Raw genomic sequence first — 21,482 nt, forward strand, 5'->3', positions numbered from 1 at the left:
TAGGGAAGAGAAGGTTTTTGTGAACTGTCACCAACTTCAGGGACTTCCGGACCACCATTGCTCACAGACACACTTATCTCATATAGCTGGTCACTGTCAGAGCTGGGGTATTTTTCATCATAAGGTGACTCAGAGTCTTCCTCCCGGGGGGGGGGGGATATCACGTTATGTTTTTCTGCCCTCTTCTCAGATGCAGCATCAAGCAGAGCCTGAAGTAGGGCTGGCTTCATCCCCCAGGGCATCCTCCAAGTTGGCTAGGCTCCCTGAGCAGGGCTGAGCCTGGTGCAGTAACACTCTGGCAGAAACCGGCATGGCTGGGCCTTTGTTGTCCCCTGGGGATGCACCCCCCTCCCTCGCTGTGGCCACTTTCACTCATTTCTCTTGGGAGCTGCCTCGCTACAGAGAAAGGCCTTTGGAACCCTTCTCTTTTCAGCCAGTCTTTATTGAATTTCACCTCCATGTTTTCTTCTTCCCAAATAGGAGGCATCATTTATCTTGGAGTTTAAGTTGTGGCAGAGGTCTTTAAAAGCTTTCTTTTTTTTTTTTTTCTTTTTTTCCCCCAGCTGCATTTGTTGACACACAGTCAATCTGTCCCTTTCCTCCCCGAGAAGCCCCCCAAGCAGGCCATAAAGTGTCTACAGCTGTGCCTTTATTACCCTTCCCTTTCTACGGCTGCAAGGGGGACGGGCTGAAATATAGCACAACCATTACCACCGACAAAAAGGAGACAATTTTAAAACATTTTTGCTTTTCATCAGGAAAGCTGATGGCACAAAAGGAAGTGCATCATTTTATTGTAAATGCTTTTTAAATATGGGTCACTTGGCCGTAATCAGCCCCAAAGGACGGAAAAGTTCAAAGACCCAAAGCAGGCCCCAAATATATTGAAAGTCCCCCCCCCTCGGCCTTTGCCTTTTAAATTATGCTAATTGACACCAAGAGAAAGGGGGTGGGGGTGGTAATCTCCCATCAACCCACGCACTGTGCCTGCAAAACCCTTCTTACAGAGAAAAGCACATAAAATGCACTGGCCAGGCCAGGAACACTGACCGCAAACTATCTGGACCATTTTTCTTTTTCTTTCTTTCTTTCCTTCTTTCTTTTCCTTTCTTTCTTTCTTTCTTTCTTTCTTTCTTTCTTTCTTTCTTTCTTTTTTTATTCCAGGAATTATTAAGACTAAGAGGCTTGTGGTTTGGTCTTTCAGGAAGGGGTGACTAGCACAGCCCTAGCGGGGAGGAGAATTTTGTTATCTTCCTTGCAGACGACCAAGATTGATCTGCCAAGGGCTTCTTGGTTTGTCGATTATGGGCTGGGTTTCCAGGGAGTAGGCAGAGGTGGGAGGGTGGGAGGCACGGCCCAGGGGAGGAGTGACAGGTTAAAGTAAGCTTTTCTATTGTTGTTTGTTAGAGACAAGGTTTCTCAGTGTAGCCTGGCTGTCCTGGACTCGCTTTGTAGATCAGGCTGGCCTCGAACTCACAGCAATCCACCTGCCTCTGCTTCCTGCATGCTGGGATCGAAGGTGTGTGCCACCACCCCGGCTTAGGTTCGAGTATTTATAGAGTGGTTGTCAGGACTGGAGGCAGCAGGATGAGGCAGGCACAGAGTAGACCATGAAAACGTGTGTCCCCTTGGCCGTGCAGACCCCCTTGCTGACGTCTGAACCTTCCTGCCTGAGGTTGTGTCTGGAAAAGGGACTTGGGTGTGAGGAGAGGATTGGGCCTTGAGAAAGTCTCCTGGTAGTTAGGAAAGCAGGATTACCAGTTCCGGAGGACCAGTCACCTACGTGGCCCAGAGAACCTTGACTGTGAAGCCCAAAGAACTGGACTCAAGTCTTGGCCAGTGCCACTAACCCCCAGAGACACTGTGGCATGCATGAGATGACTGCAATACTCCCGGCACCCAGCACACCTGTGTGGCATGTGACTCTGGCCATGCTTGGCAAGGCTGAGGCAGTGCCAGGCACTGGGGCCCCCAAGATATGCTGGACCACCTGGATGGCTGGAGCTCCCAGAAAAGGAAATGGCACCCAGAGCTGCTTAGATAAGCCTCCCTATACTGAAAGGCACACAGCAGCGTATTGGGTCAGGCTGCTGAGCATCACTCGGCACCCCAATCCCCCCGGCCCCATGGACAGAGATCTACTCATCTATGTTGAATGCCAAGGTCACTGCTAGCCAGGTCAAAGCTGCCTTCTCGGCTTCCGTTTCCCACCAGCAGATGAAGTGTAAGAACTGAATTAGACATGCAAAGAGCCTCACTCAGCACAGTAAATACTGTATTTCATTAGTATTCCTAAGAAGGTGAGGTGCATGCACTGCGCTCCTCCCCCCCCCCCCTCTCTCTCTCTCTCACACACACACACACACACACACACACACACACGAGGACATATACCTGTGTGCACATGTGTGCTGGCTGCTACCTCATAGTCTATTTTCATAATGTGTGTGTGTGTGTGTGTGTGTGTGTGTGTGTGTGTGTGTGTGTGTGTGTTTAGCCTGGTGTCATCTTTCTTCAGAGAACTGAAGTATACTTCCAGATAGCGTCCCATGGCCACGCTCACTGCTTTCTGGCCACTGTTTTTACTTGATGGCTCCTCTGGCCCCAGACTTGCTTTTGGGTATCGCTTATTCGATCTTCCCATTTCAGGGAGCCGAGCTGAAGGCCACAGTTAAAATTGGTCACACATCCCTCCCAGCCTTTTCTGTTTTGGTCTCTCTCTCTCTCTCTCTCTCTCTCTCTCTCTCTCTCTCTCTCTCTCTCTCTCTCTCTCTCTCTTTGTACAAGAACATTTCCTCAAAAATCCAGTGAGCCTTGGCTATCTCTTCAAACCTAAGAGACAGGAAGCATCGACTTGAGGGCTCCACACTGCGTCTCCTCCAAGGTCTGCACGATTCGCTGCATGGTGCCACTGACCTCTTGTTTTGGAATAGTAGGACCACTTTTCTTTTTATTTCTCTTCCAGGAAGTATTAACACTGGGTGGCTTGTGGTTTGGTTTTTCAGGATAGTGTGACTCCCAATCCTCATATGCAGGAAACTGTTCTCCTCCCAAAAGACTGCTAGGATACATCTACTGAAGACTCCATAGTGTGGGTTTCGGCTGAGTGTAAATCTGTACAAGGAAGGCGTGAGGGCAGGAGAGCAGCCAGGGAGGGTTGCCAGTTGTTCCAGAGAGAAAGGGACTGGCTGCCAGGCTTCTCAGGGCTGACTGGAAAGGCTCAAGTGGGACGTATCGACCTGGTTTTGCTTGTTCCGAGGAAGGGACCCTTCTGCCTTCTCTGCTGCCACCAGGTCTGGAGCCCTCTGAGTCAATCCTTCTTAGGGAAGCTCTTGGATTACAGGTGAGCAGAGGGAGGCATACAGAACAGCAATCACACATGGTGGGGGCTGGCGGGAAGGGGAGCCGCCAACCCTCACCACGAGCCCTTCTCAGATCCACCTGCTCTCTCATCTTCCAGCCGTTCTAGGCTCTGCAGGGTCTATCAGTGAGTGCTGCAGACGCAGGGGGAAGGCCCCGGGGTGAGGTGGCTGTCCATTCCCATGGTGTAAACCCTGCTGCCGAAGCCCACCTCACAGGGATGTTATAAACCCCTTCGTAATCCCTCATCCCATAGGAGAACTGAGATCCATTAGACCTGCGTCCTCTCCTCAGCCTGAGTCATCTGCTTTCCTCGAATGCCTCCAGGCTCTTCAAAATAAGCAGAATTTGATTTTCTTTGGATACTGGTAACCAAGAGGTTTTGTTTGTTTGTTTGTTTTTGTTTTTTGTTTTTTGTTTTCCGGGTAACCAAGAATTTTAAGTCTTCAACTATAAACTTTTAAGCCTGCATTTTCCAGTATCTCCTTTCCACACAGTTGCTAAGTATTGTGTAGTTTGACAGAAAATATAAACAGGCAAAAGGATACCATGAATACAGGTAGGCTAAGAACCAAATGGCCATTTTTAAAAACTCCTCCTGTCAGTATGTGTCTATACAGAGCTTGCCCACCCATGGTGCTGTTTATGCAATTTGGAAATGCCTGGGACTGTTGGCGTTTTGGGAAAGTCCCCTGAAGGTCTATGTATTAGAGGGTTGCTCCTCAGTCCGACACTGCTGAGAAGTGACCGAAGTGTTAGGTGAGGGCCATTGGGATGTCTTCTGATTAGTGGGACTAGTCCCTGAAAGGGATTGTGGGATGCTAGCCCCTTCTTCTCCCCACTCATCTTTGGCTGGCCAGAAGCCGGATCAGTTTCCGGTGGCAGGTGGCATGCACTCCCTACCACGATGGGCCATCTTAACACAGGCCCCAGAGCCAAGAGGTCCCTGAGATCGAACCAACTGGAGCTGAGTCAAGCCTACCTGTTCTCTTTATGAGACGAACGCCTCCATCATTGGTAACACTTGCTGAAGTTAGCATAGCGACCGGAAGTAATTCTTGTACTGTAGATGTATGAGTCTTTTGCCTGCATGTCTGTCTGTCTGTACCGTGTGTGCGCCTGGAGGCCAGAAGAGGGCGCTGGATCCCATGGACTTAAAAGTTACAGATGTTTGTGAGGCACCTTGTGGCTGCTGGAACTTGAGCCAGGAGCCTCTCCAGTGCTCTTAAGCACTGAGCCATCTCTCTAGGCCCTTGGGAATAATTGTAGCTCCCCTGTCCTGCTCCCAGCCCACTTCATCGTCCCTTAGTCCTTCCCTTTCTCCACTTCCTAAGTTCTTTCTTGTCTTCAGACTAGATTGTGTTTGTGTGGTGGCAGTTTTGAGTTATTTTTTGATTCACTCTTGTCCACACCTCCCATCATGCTCTATTTCCTGAGTCACCCTTGTCCACCCCCCCCCCCCCACTTACCCTACAGATGCTGAGGCAATGGCATTCCACATTGTCTGTCTTTTCTCCAATCTAGCCTGCCCCAGAGCAGAGGACTTCGTGTCATACGACTCCTCACTGCCCAGTCCCAAGGTCCCGGATACCTGTCCTGTCAGGCTTACTGTCTCCTTGTGTCTATAGACACATCGTATGCCTTTTGCCTATGAGTTTCACTTTGAGCCAGTTCTGACCGGTACAGCTTCTCTCCAATGTCCGCGTGTCAATGACAAACTTTCTGTATGGGTCTTTTGGGAAATAGTGCTGGGCTCGGCAGCAGGTCAGTCACATCCCCTAGTCCTTCCGGCTCCTCCTTTGGCTTCAGGACTTCTTCCTAGAACATGATCCTTTCTTCCTCTTCCATGTCCTGCCCATCAGGTGCCTCCAATGGTGTCCCGTTGGCTTTCCTGAAGATCATATGTGCTCCACCCCTGAGCAATCTCTACCTCACAACTGCAGCGGGCACCTCCAAGACAGCACCAGGCTCCCAGCCAAGCATGGCTTAGCGCTCTTACCATTTCCAAGTCACCTGGCGCCCTTGATACTCACCTTGCAATACTTCCTGGGCATTTAATCTTGCTGCCATGACACTCTACCACAGTTTCTAGAACCGTGCTGCCCAGCTGGGTTAGCCTGTGCCTCCCAGCAATTCCAGCTGCTTGAGTTTTACTATGCACAGGCCCAGGCTGCCTTTCTCCCGAAAGACAGAAGGCAACCTCTTCTTACTGGGTGGCATCTGGGGGCTGTAAGTAATAATGCTCATTGCGGTGATCAGCAAGCAGTGCTTGCCAGACTTCACGTAATGGAATGCCGTAGCCACGAACATTTGAAGAGTATTTATTGGTATGGGAAAATGCTCACAATATGTTAAAGAAAGCAGGGTACAAATCTGTAAACATAGCATGATCCCAATCTTGTAGTAAAATAAATTATATATGCATAGAAAAAATATACGAAGGGCGTACACTAAACATTAACAGTGATGCTCTCAGGGTGAGAGGACTCGGGGGTCAATAACTTAGTTTTATTGTTCCCCGCATTTCCCAAACATTCTACAAGGAAGATGCATGACTGATAAGACAAAGGGGTGGAAGGGGGGGGGAAGAAGAAAGTTGATGTAGATTGACACCTAGCCCTGCACTGTCCAGTCACTTGCAAAACTCCATCCAAGCTCTGTCATATATGAAGGGATGATGTAGCATCTTCCCTGCCTGCCACTAAGGACCACTGGGCATGCATGATAGGGTCACGGATGTCTGGCAACTGTTTCTCTATGGAGCTTTAGAATATGCTTTCCCATCCAGCCTTTACTTCTCAAGTCCAGTGTAGGCAAAAGGGCTGTAAACTGCAGTGGTCACACACTGAAGGAGGAATGGCCCCCACCACTGGCCTGTGACCTGAGGGCGCCCAGGTCTTCATGGAATTGACCAAGGGTTTCACTCCCTGACGGGAGGAGAGTCTGAGACTGCTGCTAAAATAGTTATTGCTTAAGACGGCCTAAGAAGGACCACCTTCAGCAGCCCTTCCTGCTGCCGTCCGTCTGTCTGTCCGTGTCAAAGCCTCTGGCTCTGGGGTCCGGCATGCAGTGGCGACGGGGCTGGAGTCAAGCCCGCAGCTGGCCCCTGACTTGCTGTGCGGCTGGGGAGCTAAGGGGAAGTTCTTTGGAGAGGCTTTGCCCCGAGACGGGGGGCGGGGGGGGGGGATGGTACAGAGAAGACACGGAGTAGATGCTCAGTGCTCTGTGTGCAAGGTGACACTACTCCATCCTTTAGTAATCAGTCTTTTTAAAAAAAAAGAAAAAGAAAGAAAGAAAAAGAAAAAAAAGTGCCCAGCACATTGAAAGGAACTCGCTGAAAGCCTCAGAGAACAACTAGAGCACCGTGCGAGTACTCTGCCCAGAGCCAGCAAGGTGGCATGTCACGGGGCACGTCCTGATTTACTAGGACACTCATGAAAATAGCTGACACTCATGGAAAAGCTATCTGACCAGAGATTACACAAATACTTTCAGAGTGGATTTGTAGAAGGAAATAACAAAATCATTAAGCTCCTTTTCTTGGATTTCCCCCCTCACTTAAGCTAAAATCATGAACTGCCAAATAAAACGGTAACTTTATTTGGTGGTGCCACTGGCTAGAACACGCATCACCACAAACTTTTCTCAACAGTTATGGTTGAAAGTCCTATCGTGTATGAACACTCCCTCGCCTTTTTACAAAGCACTCTGATTGGTTTATTCTTTTACAGCAGCTCAGGGCCACTATCAGGAAAATATGCCTAAGGCCATACTGTCACACACATTACTTTCTGGGCTGGCCTGAGTGCTCTTAGGTAAGCAGAGTCCCAGGTTCACTTCCGCCTTGGATGGTGCTTCTCTCTCCCTCTACGTGGTGGGCGTGCTTGCTCCTGTCTGAGTTGGGATGGATAGGGGCTGCAGGCCTCCCACCCTGGCTGACTTCTTTTGCTGCTTTCAGTGTGCCGACTTTAAATCTGGTCCACTCCTCTTCTGCCTCTGTGTGGGGGCATGGAGGCTTAAAGGCCATGCAATCAAACAGATTCGAAATGAGTGTAAATCTTAGTGAAGTGACCGTGCTTTACGGGATCCCCTCGGAGTACACTGTAACAAACTGACATCTCTCTGGCAGCTAAAAGGTCTTTTGAGATTCAATTCTTGATATGCAGTTTTGCTAGAAATAACTTAGGACACATGCCCTTCTCACTAGCACTATGTGCTTTGTCCTTTAAAGAGGCTGTGTGATGACAAGTGAGGCAACGGATGGAAAACACTGGAAAACATAAACTGCTAGCCCCTGTATCCATAAAGAAACACACACAGATGACTAAATTCAATCATCCCCAATGTTTTATTTAACTTAAAGTTTTAAAAGGCAGTGGTTAAGCACATAATCTATGTGTGTGCATATATCTATGTATGTGTATCGACACATACATACATATATGAAAGGAAACCAACCCCTTTTCAACTTTAGCCACTGATCAGCTTGGCCCACTGTCTACATGATTGCACGTCTACTTCATATGACCATTTCTAAAAGTACAAATAAACAGCCTTAATCAGTTTAATAGTAACTATTTGTGTTTCTTTTCTTTTTTTTTAAATAAATAAAGTTACCATTAAACTGATCACATATGGTAAAAAGGTAGGACACACACACACACAAATACACACAGAGACCCCTGTTTAAAACATGTGACATACGAATGACCTTTATGTACAAATGGGTGCTGTTGGCTCCCTACCCCCAGCACAGGCCACGAAAGAACTCCCGCCACTCGGGGAGCCCCATCCTCTCTGCTGCCTGGAGGATGAGTGTGTACTTGGCACCCTGAGCGAGACCTCAGAATGCACGCTCTGGATGCAACGGTGCAGATGGTGGTCCAGCCCTACGTAACTAGTAGTGTTCAGGAAGATGAGCAATAAATAGGCACATGTAGCTGCCTGGAACTAAACCATCGTTTCTAACTCCTCACAGGGAGAGACGTAATCTGAAGTTTTAGCTAAGTGACATACAAACTTTTAGAGTGTAGTAGGTTTGTAAGTCTGGGGCTGTGTATGTGTGTGTGTGTGTGTTTCCATGTTTATAGAAAACTGAAATGAGGTGTGGGGCTAGGTTTACAGAGCAGCTGCCTGGCTTCAACTCAGTCAGTGCTCATCTGAGGAGTCACTCGCCTCAGCCCTTACTGACCAGCTCCTCGGGCGCTTACGTGCCTTGGACTGCTGGAGAGACTCGGAAGGGGCGGTCTACACGCGTGGGCGGAAGGACACGGCTGAGTCTTCGGCGAGGAGTCCTGGCAACAAGACTGGACCAGGGCTGCTTTGCAGAGTGAAGTCCCGTACTCCGTCCGGATGAAATGGGATGGCCGCTTCTGCTTCTAGCCCCGCAACTGCACCTAACCGCAGCTCTGTACGAATGCCTCAATGTCGCAGAAAACACAGGATCACCTCTTAAATACGCTGGATTCCCAATGAGTAAACCAGTTAATGTGTTTCTAGCCAAAGCGAGGGCATAAATGTTTTAGAGAAGAAGATTCCCCTGGAGCTACAGAGAAAGATGCTGATAAAAGCCATATTGAGAGTGGAGCAGGTGATGATGCCTTCAGTCTGTGTCGGAGCTGGTCTCTTCGATGACAGAATACTGGCTGAGCGCCTCCTCCAAAGGCGTTATTGTCCCGTCAGGCTTTAGCCCCATTGGTTTAAGCAACTCCTCTCTGGAAAAAGAGATAAAAGAAAGAAAGAAAAAAAAAGTATTCACCAGCGTCACACGCACACCCCTCCCCCTCCCAAATCCACATCCTTTTAAAAAGAGAAGTCTTTAAAAACCAAAGTATTTTCTCTCAAGCTCTCTGTGTGTTTGTAATAGAAAGATGAAAGGGGCACAGAAAGAAAGAGGGACATGAAAAGCCCCATTCACACAAGCCAAACCTAAGCCAATTAAAGTAGGAGAAGTCAAGGTCCCAATGTGCTCAGGACAAGGAGCAGGTCTCTCCGGGTTTGAATAATTAACTTTCTTTTCCTCTTGTGGACTCATTTTGTCTTAGAGAAGTTGAAGTGACCAGAGTGTCACCTGCTCAACTTAGAAGTAAACACACGCTCCATCTAATGGAATCAATCTGTCAGATTTGGTTCGACCCCATCATCTCTGACTCACAAATGCTTGTTGGTTCATTTCAAATCAGTTGGCTTTCCCGAGTTTTCTTTCCCTTTCTCTCTCTTTCCTTCTTTTTGTTTAAAACACCATTGCTTTTGTTTGTGGCAGTTTAATTATGGGATTGACAGCCATTTTAATCTCTTCAAAGCTCCCCAACTGTCTCTCTTCACCTAATCCAATTGTATCCACTCCACAAGTTACAGCCTCATCTAAGGTGATTAATTATTAATTAAGCCAATCAAAAAGCACCAGGAAAGATTTATTTAATCTTTTCATAGGCCGTATTTATCACGTGGAGATTGTGCCGGTTGTACGTACTGAGTTGCTAACACCGATCCTTCCACAGGCTCAGGGCACATTTAAGAGGGCCATCAAAGGCTCAGGAGCCGCTTAACACGCATTTCTCATGGAAATGGGCACCACTGCCCAACGCCACGGCAAAACATGATGCGGCAGCCGTAAGGTTGGTGGGCTGTGGGGTGAAGGACAACAGTGACACTTGTTCCCCTCTGCTCTCTGCTACGGTTCTTTAGGGGCAACACAAAGAAGGGTCCCTCCTGGGAACAGGCAGCCACACAGCTGTGATGGCCCAGCTGGGGAGTAAGTTCAGCTCAGTGACAAGGGTTAAAGCAACAGGAGCCTAAGCAAGCGGCTCTGGCTAGCAGCGGAGGACGGCGTCTCTGTCTGGGGAATGTGGATGGCTGACTGGATGGCCAAACTGAGGCTCCCGCGTGTCATTTGTAGGCAACAGGGTCAGAATCGCCAAGCGTCAGGCCGGAAGGGGCTCAGAGATCATTCAGTCCAATCCCTTTCTTTAGAAGGAGGCAGAGTGACTCACCCAAGGCCACTCTGTAGCAGAGCCGGGCCTGGGACAGCTCCCCCACAGCCCAGTGCAGTGCCCTCTGCAGTGAACCCCATCTCAACGGACTGAACCAACTGCGTGGAAAAGCAGCTGAGTTTACGGCGCAGCAATTACGTGAAAAGAACTGCCACTTGCTGGGCACAAGAGCAAGGCAAGCTGCAGTGCTGCCCTTGGTGAGCGGACAAAACGGACAGAGCCAGGAGGAATCTGGCCACGGATGGGGTAGATGTCCCAGGAGAACTGCGAGTGGCGCCTCAGAGGAAGCCACGCTACCTGGGGGAGGCAGAGAAGGCACCACAGATGAGAGAGCCCGTGCCAGGCAAAGGAGACTGTGTCAGGTCCCACTGTCTTGTGTGACTGTGTCAATTCACCTTTTCTGCTCTGTGCTCTGTGCTCACGGCTGGACCAGGGGCCAGTGTGTAGGGAGTAGAGGTTTAAGGAAGAAGTGAGGGGCAGGAGGTAAGGGTAAGGTAAATGGAGGGAGCTTAGCTCTGATCCTGTACAGTGTCTATTGGCTCACGCTTCTGGGAGTGCTGCCGTAGCCACACCAGCATAGGTGGCAGACAGGTAAGGCATTTTAATGGTGTATGGGAAAGGAGGGAGAGACGGATCACAGCTGAGGCTGTGGAAAGGAAAGGCGCTGTGCCTCGGGCAGGTGTGGAAGGCGGCTGGTGAGTGGGAGAATGTCCCTATGGCTCCAGGGCAGATACTAAGGTTCCGGCACTACCTACAGGAGCCAGACACAGACAGACTCAGTGGAACACAAAGAGCCGGAGCAGCCTTTGGGGCAAGCATGTAGACATGCCAGTGCGGAGCCCTCAGCCGTTCTCTAGCCCTGCTGTGACCCAGGCACAGTTTAGAGTTCCTATTTTCTAGCTCTGACTGTGGGGAGGAGCTCCCTGATACCGAATGCTAGTAACTGATGCAAAGCCAGGGGACACCTTGCTGGGAAAGACACACTGAAGGATAAGAAAACTCCAGGTCTGAAGGTTAGAGGTGGTGGCACACATCTGTAAAGACAAGAGCCTGGCTCAAAAGCTCCAAAACCCCAAACCCAAGCCAACCAAACTGAAACACAAGACTCTGAAAACCAATGACGCCAATGACCTAGGCGTCAAGGTGTTGGTGACTGAAGACAGTGAGGGATGGTCCAGCTGGATGTAATAGAGGCAGGAGTAGGGTTGGCAGGGGCCCTACCGAACAGTCATGAACTGCCTGGTAGACACACCATCACTGACAGCACTAACACAATCATGTTTCCAAAATAACAGGTCAACACTGGGGCTAGCTACCAATGTGTGAAGTATAAACTTCTATATAAACCCAGGAAGAATATTTCCAAGTCAAGTCTGCTGTCTTTATTACTACCCTTCAGTCCAACTTGACAACTGGGAGTAATTATGACTCTTACACAGTTTTATGGTCAAATTACAACAGTTAATTTATACAACAAAGGGGACCCATCTTTTAATTCTCACTTATGAACTATCCCAGGCATGTTTAGAGGGTGCTTTCTATCCCCCCTCCACTAAAATGGAAGCTGCTCAAAAGGCGTGAATTAGTCTCTTCTCCACGTGCTTCCATATAACTGACATTGCTGTAGGAAAGGCATCAGTGAAACTGGTCACAAAGTCATGCGTTCATGCAAGTAAATTAAGAGAGCAATGCAATGTGATGTCGTGGGAAGAGCAAGAAGACTGTAAGCTAGGGTCCTTCCACTTACCAGCTGTGCGGTCTTGGGCAAGTCTGAGTCTTAGTTTCCCCATCTGTGAAATGGGGATCATAGCAATACTAGGGCTGCCTACTTCCCAGTGATGAGGTAAGAAGTCCCAGCACAGCAGTGATAGCAACAACAGCAACACTACAGACCAAAGAGCTCTGTGAACGGTAGAGGACCCGAGAATCTACTGTGGGGGAGTGAAAGGCACACACAGGTTCTGAAGCCAGGCCTGGGTTTGGATTCTAGAGCTACACTAACTGCAAGCCCGCGAGACCTCTCAACCTTGAGTTCAGTCTCAGCAGCACTCACCTCACTCAGTGACCATGAAAGCCAACTGCACACAGCGAGCGTGCAGGAGTGGCTGGGCTGTGATTGGAGCTGAACTGCTGTTCCTTATCTGTCTACAGAAAGCTTCCCTTAGGTCACAGAGGAGTGTGTGTGGGGGGGGGGTATGCAGAATCAAATAAAAGACATGGTCCCTGACCTCAAGAAACTTTAATCAGTTTGGAAGACAACACATACACACCTTACACAGTATTGAAAGGATCACAGAACAGCACATCAACAGGCTGAAGATGACTGACAGGCACAGGCGGAGCTCTGCTTTCCCTGAGCCCTACAGCTCACCAGTGGACTCCAGTGGTGTGTGCAGTGTCCTGTGTGGGAGCAGGGCTGGGCTGCTTGCTAGCCTGACTGTTTTACCATGAAGCCTGGGCTGCTTCTCATCCTCTCAGTCTGACTTGTCTGTTCTTCTTCTTCTCTGTCCTAAAGCTAGCACCATACAAACACCAAACAAAAATCTCTGCTCTGGAGACTCACTGCTGACAGCCTGTTGAACACTGCGGGTATCTCAGTTTTGTTGTGATCTGTTTGTGTCCAGGTCGGTAAAATTTGGACAGAGAACGGAACCTACTTATGAACACCACAGCAATGTCCCTTCACCGTCATACGGTGATGCACATGCTGGAGTGGCGTGGGGGAAACACATTTCTACAGGCTCCTTGCAGGAGGCGGGCTTGGGGCCACATTGTAATGGCAGCAAAGACACGGCATCGTCACAGGAAGAAAGGAATCTCAGAAGCAGAATTAGTCAAGCAGAGGCACAGAAGCAAGAGTTAGTTATGTGCAGGATTGGCAAGCAAGTTGGCTCAGCTGAGGAAAAGGAAAAAGAAAGCTCAAAAGTGCTATGAGGCACGAAGAGAGGCTGGAAACCTAGGCTCTACAGCTGGCAGGCTGGATCAAGGACGAAGGTACTTTTGCCTCCTATAAGAGTATTCACTAAAAATAATCATTACTACAAATTTTGAAAGCTACAAACAACACTGCTCTGACAGACAAAGAGACTCCGTTCTATGCTTTCCTCCATCAGTTTTCAGGTCCTCCTCCTGTGTTCTAGCACAGTGCTTTAGAAAGCAGAGCCTCGGTTAAGCACGTGGACTGCATTTAGCTGGCCTTTATACGGAAGTCATGCACTGTACAGGCTCCTCATAACTGAGCCACGAACAAGACAGGCTCAATCTGAGAGCATAGCTGTTTTCAAGACTTGCAGAGTTGGGAAAGGGCGACCAGTCCACAGGGGATCCTGAAGAATGCTCTCCAAGGCTTTACAGCTCTCTCCTAGACTGTGCTCAACCTGTGGGCGGAGGCCATGTCGTCCGGGGCTGTGGCTTTCATGGATCTAGTCTAGGGCAGAGCACACAGTAGGTGCTTAATGAATATTTCCTGAAAGAATACAGTGCATGGGCCAAGGTGTAAGTGGAGAATGGTAGAGGACTACATGTCAGGAAGCGTTCTCTCAGCTGTGACAGCTTCTACAATGAGTCACCATCATCAGATGACGCAGACAGGCCAGCAGAAGCCAGCCACCATCTGGTACAGATCCAACTTCTCACGTCTGAGACATAAGGAGGTCTACATCCTAGTGTTGTATCTTCTAGGTCTGTTACAAGTCCTTGGGCAAGCCATTTGCCTCTGTGAGCTATAAGCTGAGGGGTTGGACAAGATGATCCCCAATATTCTATACTAATTGTAAGAGTAGGTACGAGGATACTAAATAAGTTTGAGTCACTTAAGAAGCTACTGTGGTTCTAAGACACTCAAAGTCACCATCCTAGCCCTTTCTTAGTCCTTTCTTCCTCATCAAGAGCTTCTAAACCTAATGGTCACCATAGCACCTGCCTGTCAATGACATATATCACGACCACAAACCTTTTCTGCAATCGGCCAGCAGGTGATTAAATGATTACTAAAGCAATGGCAAGTAGCACATAGAGGGCCCAGATGGCATCGTGGCCCTCACTGGGCCATCTTATGAAGAGTTACCACTGGCCCTACATTTATGGAGGTCTTCTCTAAAAAAAATGATGGCCAGGTGTCCAATAAACATCATGGTTGAAATGTGCATCAGGGTTAAGATATTCACATAGCAACAACTGCTTCATACTTACCTTTAATGCTATACACAGGCCTTAACACAGTTAAGACTGCCCCCGTTATCACCAAAAAGTACAGTGATGTCTACTGGATAAAGAGCCCACTCTGGGCACTGTGACAGTATCATGGCTTCTCATCTGATCAGGCATCTGGCCAGGGAAGAGATAAGCCTCCAAGAATGTTCAACTGGAACGAAACATCATTTAGAAATTTGATCTTACTAAACGATAAGGAACCATAGTCTATAAGGGCGTGGCCAGGCAAGAGGACACAGATAACGCATGGCTGAGAAAAGAAACCCTACTTCGCCCCAGCCTCACCCCTGGGACTGCCAATGAAAACCAAAAAAGAAAAAAAAAAGTGGTTCTTAAACCTAGGGTGGGAACTTACAGAATTTAAACATATTTAAAAGTTTTGTTCTTTATAACATGTTTTCCAGAGACACTTTAACATCTTCCTGTGGCTATGGCACTCTGTGGTAGCTGGGCCTCAGTAGCTCCTCAGAACTGTAGGGATAAGCACACTCTTTTAGGGCTTCGAGTTGCTGTCTGACTCTCCCAGCAGCCATGGTGCAGTTTTGGGTCTCAGGGAAAAACATGCCCAGTTGCACGACACAGAATAGGTCAGATATGTGTGTGTAACACCTTGCTTGACCTGGAAGCAAGAGAATTCTCTTGCCCACAGCACATGCTTTGTGCAATATAAACAAAGCGTTCGAGTCAAGGGCACTTGTTGAAAGCAGGGCACAGTCAGGCAGTTGGTAAAAACACATCTTTGTTTCCCACTTGCAAATCTCCCAAGAGTCCCTTCGAATTTACCTATACGAGTTTCAGCTTCCCGCTTGCCACTTAGCTTGATAACGACTCAAAAATCATTCCCTTGTTTTCAAGGGCTCTTCTTTCTTGTCTGCTCTGTGTACTACAGGGCAGTATTGACACATGGAATTAATGACAGGGTCTGTAATGAAACAACAGTCATGCAAACACCAGTCTGCTCTTTTGATAAAACAGCATGTTAGAGACCTATTCACCTCCCTCTAATTGAGAACTGCATAATAGTTCTGAGCCTTTTGTGTAACATATTTTGTTCTATGATTAGAAGAGAAGAAAAAGGGGGAGCCTAGGAAGCATTGCTTCCTTTAATCACCCCTGATTAATTCTCAGTTTTAATGAGGGTGCTGCTATTTAGCCAGGTTCTGTTACATACTTGTTTTGTTGACTTCTGTTCAATGTACAACAAAACCTGAGACGGGATAATTGGGAAACCATTACTTTGGCACAGGAATTCCTTTCTTAATGTGAGGTTGGCCTGGAAAAAGAGCCCTGACATGTTAAATTAGCCATTTCATATTTAGTTCCTTTCTGCCTTTGAAAGATGGCATGAGACATTAGTAGATAAATGAAGTATTTTAATTAACACAAAATGCCTATGGGGGTGATCCCTGATGACCCAGAGGGTATAGCTCTGCAGTGCCTGCTGAACTCCAAGCCTGGAGCGAGCGCCTGAGGTAGTCACAAGCCTCTGAAGTACGTGGGTTTCTCACTGCTGGGGATAGCCCTTCTCAGAGCAGGAGTTACACAGCCATGTGGGATGCTCTGGGTGCAGTGGCCGTGGGGTGTGGACACTGCTTCTTCACCTTTTCTCAGATGACTGGTTTTACTGATCTTTCACCAGGACACTGACTGAGAAGGAATAACGGGAATGGTGGCTTTTTCACAGGAAATAAAATTGGTCCTCCAATCGCATCTTAATAAAGAATTCTGAGACCTTCCACTAAGCCACCATTGGTAAAACATGCCAGCCCTAATAAAAATGGACATGGCGTGCTTCTCATAACACCACACCCTTCCACTCTGTAATGAGAAGCCGTCTTAAAGTTAAGATTAGCATATTCACTCTGTTTTAAAAATGACAAAACAGGGGTGGATGATGTATCTCCAACCTCCAACCTGTCAAAGTGAACACGCTCACTGTTGGTCTTTGGTGCTTTATACTTATTTAAAACACGTTTCATTTAAAAATAGTAAGACTGGTGAACTTCTCAAGAGTTGTTGGTAATTTTTCAAAATAGTATAGTGTCTGGAAGTTTTGAAACTGAGGTGTTCAGGGGTGTCATGTCATTTAAATGCCTGCTCTTTCGTCAGTCATTTAACCCACTGATGGCTCACTCCTTAATAAAACACCTCCCATCCTATTTAGACCACAAGACTGTCCTAATGACCAACAGGGAGCACATATGGAAGCAGTTTCACATTTTGAAGCAGCAAGCTAGCTTTTTATTATTCTCATTTCTGTTAGAAGATAGCACGCAACGCCTCTAAAAAATCTGCTATGGTTCCGTGTTAGACAGCACAGTTAGGGACACGTTAGAGGGTGAGGTTAGGGACAGTGCAGAAAGAACACAGTTTAGTTCAAGCCTTAAGCAACCGCATTCTTTCTTACTTCTTGGTAACACTCTTAGAAAACTCTTTTACATTGTTGCCCAAATTAACAAAATTAAATAAGAGGTCTGCATGTTAGATAAAGCATGTTCTAAGGCACGCTTCTAATCTGGAAGACCTGAAAGTTAAAAGAGGAAAGGCAACTATGAGGGAGAGTATTTTTATTTCACATTGTGCTAATTGTCAAAAGCTATTTCAGCCACAATGGGCACAGGACACCCTACTTAGGCGTCTGGCCACTGAGACAGTCATCTATCATCTGAAGATGATTAGAATCAAGCTTCTCAAAACAATCCTCTTGTTTTTTATAGAAAGCGCCAAGCTCTCTTAATTGAATTTTCATGGCACCACAATGATGGAGAATAGTGCTGTATGCCAGAAATCTGAGGCAAGCCACCACGTGAGCTGCGTACTGATCATATTGATATTCAATGTCCAACCAGCCAAGACAGAAAGGGAAATTGAGGTAAAGTTGGCTTCAAGAACTGGTCATTTCAATTCATAATCTACTACATAATTAACGAGACACTTTCCATTCTCGTTTTCTCTTTAGAGGACACCCTAATTTGGATTAACCACACTTCAAGTATTTAGTAGTGGTGGACTAGTAGTCCCCACAACGGACAGTACAGACCCTGTAAAAGATGGCCTGACCTGAACAATTACAATCTTTGAACTCTGGTGCCTGCCTTAGGTTACTTAAAAAAGGTGAGTTGTGTTTCTGAAAAGCACCCAGAGTGTGTCCTAGACTAGATAAAGCCACGTGCAATTATGGACTTTGGTATTTCTGTAAGATGAACAATAGGATTTATTTACATAGAAAAAAGGTATGTATTTCTTACTCTCCAGTCATAAGTCACTCAGAACCTTACTGAGTTAAACACTAATCTCTTGATTCAAGTGTGCTCCTCTTATAGTTGACGGCAGCTCTAAGAAAGCCATGTCCCTGTCTGTATATCAAAGTTGCTGGCAAAACAGAAGTGGGGTGGGGAGCATGGTTAGTGACCAGTGAGTGGATGAGGGAAGGAAGTGGTGGCAGAACAGGTATTATTTATTTATTAACATACAATCTAAAACACAGGTTTTGTTGGCATAAACAAATGGGCGGTGTGCCTTACTAAACAGTTCTAGAGTGAGAATGGAGCATAAGATCAACCCATCTGGTGTCAATTAAGGAAATAAAGGGGATCAGGGGAGTAGAAACAACACTATAATTAAAATGTTCTTGTCCTTGGCCAGAGCCTGCTGAAGGCATCAGCAGAGTGTGAGTGAGGTGCCGCTAGATGAAGGCAGCTGTGCTAGGCCCACTGGCCTCGCCCACTGCACAGTCACCACTGCGGTGCCATGCTTCAGCGCAGGGGTTTATGTTGCTTTCACAGTCTGAGAAGGAGAGAGGAGGTGGAGAGGCAGGCATGCTACAAATGTCAAATGATGTCTTCTGTAACCTTATACCTCAGGCTTGACTACTAAATATCATACTTACTCTAGATTTCAAAAATCTATACCACTTATTTAAATTAGTTAGCCATGGCCCACACTTCTTTATGGCATTCCTTTAAAGCCTCTACTTTGATAAAGTGTGGCCAAGAAATGGAACTGACAACTACACTTTGAAGCCTTGAACCCTGCAGGTTATTTTATAAAGAAAAAGAGAAAAACAAAAGTAGACTTTCAAATGTGGAGGTAAGTCGTTTCCATTTTCCATCCTCACACACTAGGGATGCCAGGGGCACAAGGCACCAAACTAGCAAGACAGAACAGTGTTTACAGGGTTCTGATGATTTCCTGGCTTTGAAAAGCTCCAAGTGCTGCCATCTCCACATAAAGGAGTTGAAACGTCAGACACAGGCATGATCTTTATGGTAAAGAAATAAAAAAATCAATGGGGGTCATTGCACATTCAGTAAGAGGTCTTCTGACTGCTAGCCTCCTCACTCGGCCTCCCCAAGTCTAGCTGAGATAAAGATGCTGAGGCTGTGGCCCTGTAAGGCAATGGCTGTGTCTAGCATGGAGGCAAGATGGAAATGAGACCTCAAGTTTCCCAGCAGTGTCTTCTGCTTTGGGCAGTAACATCTACATCCTACACCAGGCTCAGGAACAGTACTTGGCATGACCAACCTTAGTCATCACTGTGGTAAGTGCTTTGGCACGGGCCACTGTTGCTAACCACCATCCTGGTGCAGGTCCTTCACATCTGCTCTCCTATGGATGAAAAAAGGAAGTGTCTAGTGTCCATGCCTTGGCCACGTCACCTCCAGTCCTAGCTATCCTCTACTCACATGCCTTTCTTTATCAGTGCAGGAGAAACTGCTGAGAGGATGCTAAGAAGTGCTCTGGCAAACACTGTAACAGACAGACACAGTAACACAGTGGACAGGGCAAAGGCCTTGGGCTCTGGAAAAGGAAGTTCCTAGTCTCACTTTATCATGGAGCTAGAGAGAGAACACACGAGTGAGTGTTCTATAAACCGTCAAAAGTAAATGGACTATCAGCTTGGAAATGTTTGTGCATTTCTGTGGTCCTTGCACCTCCCCTTGGTCGAGGAGGTGTGTCTGCTTGAGCTCTCGGCAAGAAAGATGCAGTGCGTGAAGTCCAAAGACTTAAAAAGGATGAAGTCTTTCTCCCTACACTGAATGGTCACTTCCGTTTCTCTCTAGAATACTTCCTAAACTTGATCATCAGCCCACACGCCACTTCCTTTCCCTGAGAAAGACTCCTTGAGCCATTCAGACAGGATGGACTGCTCCTTTTCCCTGGGGCATACGGTTCAATACAGACCTTGTTTGTCGCCATTTCTACTTTGTATTCTGGAATAAACCATGCAGCCAGCCGGGCGTGGTGGCGCACGCCTTTAATCCCAGCACTCGGGAGGCAGAGGCAGGCGGATCGCTGTGAGTTCGAGGCTGGCCTGGTCTACAAAGAGAGTCCAGGACAGCCAAGGCTACACAGAGAAACCCTGTCTCGCAAAAACCAAAAAAAAAAAAAAAAAAAAACCATGCAGCCTTTTCTCCCACTAGCATATGAGCTTTCCAACGGCAGAAACTGTCTCCCTCACCTCCAAACCTCCCTTCTCGCTCATTGCCACGCGCGTGGGGCTGCTTAGAAACTGCTTCCTGTATGTATGGCACTGAATTTAACTCTACCTGGCTGTATGGTATATTTTTTTTTCTTATTTTCTCAAAAATAAGAAAAAATGAAAAGAGAGATGAAGCTTCAGACTGATGATTAATACTGCACACTGGACATGAAAGCCGCAGAAGAACGGTTTTATTCTGCGCATTCTTGCTCTGGAATGCCTGCTGCTGACCTTCAGGTGGCTGCCACTGTCATTAGTGAGAGCAGACGTTAGAAAGCACACACAGGCAGACAATGTAAAACCCACCATACTCCACGCAAAGTCAACAAGATTTATGACTATTTTCAAGTCTACTTTTGCTTTAATGGCAAAGTAGGCACTATCAAAGCCAACACAAGACATCCGAGCTCTGCCTTATACATGCAAACAGCAGTACCCCCTTCCGCGTGAGCCAGGCACCTGCTGGGCTCCTGGTGAATGCTATGTCTTCTTTGATACATAGTTTAAATCAGATGGAAGGTAGGCATTTCAGAATTGTTGCTTACGGGTTTATTTATTGGTAGCTTCTAAACTACGCAAAAAATATGTAGATTCCTCAGAGATTAAATGGAGAAGGACCTCTTTGTCTTATGTAAACCAATACGGTACCTTATGAAATTGGTGATGTCTCTAAGAATAAGCGGAGCACCTAGATTATAGTGCATTATCTTGGGCAGTTTGTTCCTTGTTTTCTGTGTGTTGTACTTGGGTGTTTCCTCATGTGGGTTAAATGGGGACCAGTACAGCATCCATGCTAGCTGCCAGCAACTCCTGTTGTTACAACAAGACACGTACACTACCTCAGTGATCTGCTGTGCTCAAGCCCTAGTACAGTCCACTCAGGGCCTTGCTTACAGTTTCCTTTCTAGCTCCCACCAGATGGATTCTACTGACTTCATTCTAACTGATGTGCATTCTAACATTCTGATGACTGATGTCGCCATGTTTCATTATCTGTACCAGGCCCATGTGGACATTGTCAGCTACACACAAATTATTTTATATATATTCTTTTTCTTCTTTCTTTCTTTTTTTCTTTTTTTTCTTTTTTTTTAGAAAGCAGGCTGCTGGGGGCCAAACCCAGGGCCTGTATTTCAGCAGTGAACTCTTTCCCCAGCTATCAGATTTTATTTTTATATATTCACATAGAGCTTGTTTACTATAGATAAGGCTGCTCCAGTAACAGTCTCTATGACTACTATTAATTCCTTCTGGGAAAGAACTTGTTGTATAAAGGAGAACTGTGTTAAAGAGAATGCAATTTGCAAACAGGCCAAATGCCTTTTGAATAGCAGAAATAGAGAAGTAAATTCTAATGCTGGGGAAGGACAAAGCACTTAGAAGGAGTAGTGAGCAGTCACCAAATTCTAGAACATTTTGTAGATAACGAAGCTTCT

At 47.0% G+C, this 21,482-nt stretch overlaps 1 protein-coding gene across 8 annotated transcripts in view; it reads right to left on the reverse strand.

Moving 5' to 3' along the window:
• Positions 1–5,665: 5,665 nt before the first annotated feature.
• Positions 5,666–21,482, reverse strand: part of RIC8B (RIC8 guanine nucleotide exchange factor B) — a 101,208-nt gene continuing 85,391 nt past the window's right edge. For 2 of the 8 annotated variants that reach the window (XM_084795647.1, XM_084795649.1), the window contains one exon: positions 5,666–9,074. In XM_084795647.1, coding sequence (XP_084651773.1) covers positions 8,963–9,074 — 112 coding nt within the window. In that variant the 3' untranslated portion in view covers positions 5,666–8,962. Of the gene's footprint in view, positions 9,075–14,543; positions 15,036–15,347; positions 15,487–19,088; positions 19,173–21,482 lie in introns of all 8 variants that reach the window. The other 6 variants (XR_014781851.1, XR_014781852.1, XR_014781849.1 and 3 more) reach the window with 6 other exon arrangements.

The sequence above is a fragment of the Acomys minous genome (assembly GCF_964271855.1).
Source record: "Acomys minous genome assembly, chromosome: 9".
Lineage (NCBI taxonomy): Eukaryota > Metazoa > Chordata > Mammalia > Rodentia > Muridae > Acomys > Acomys minous.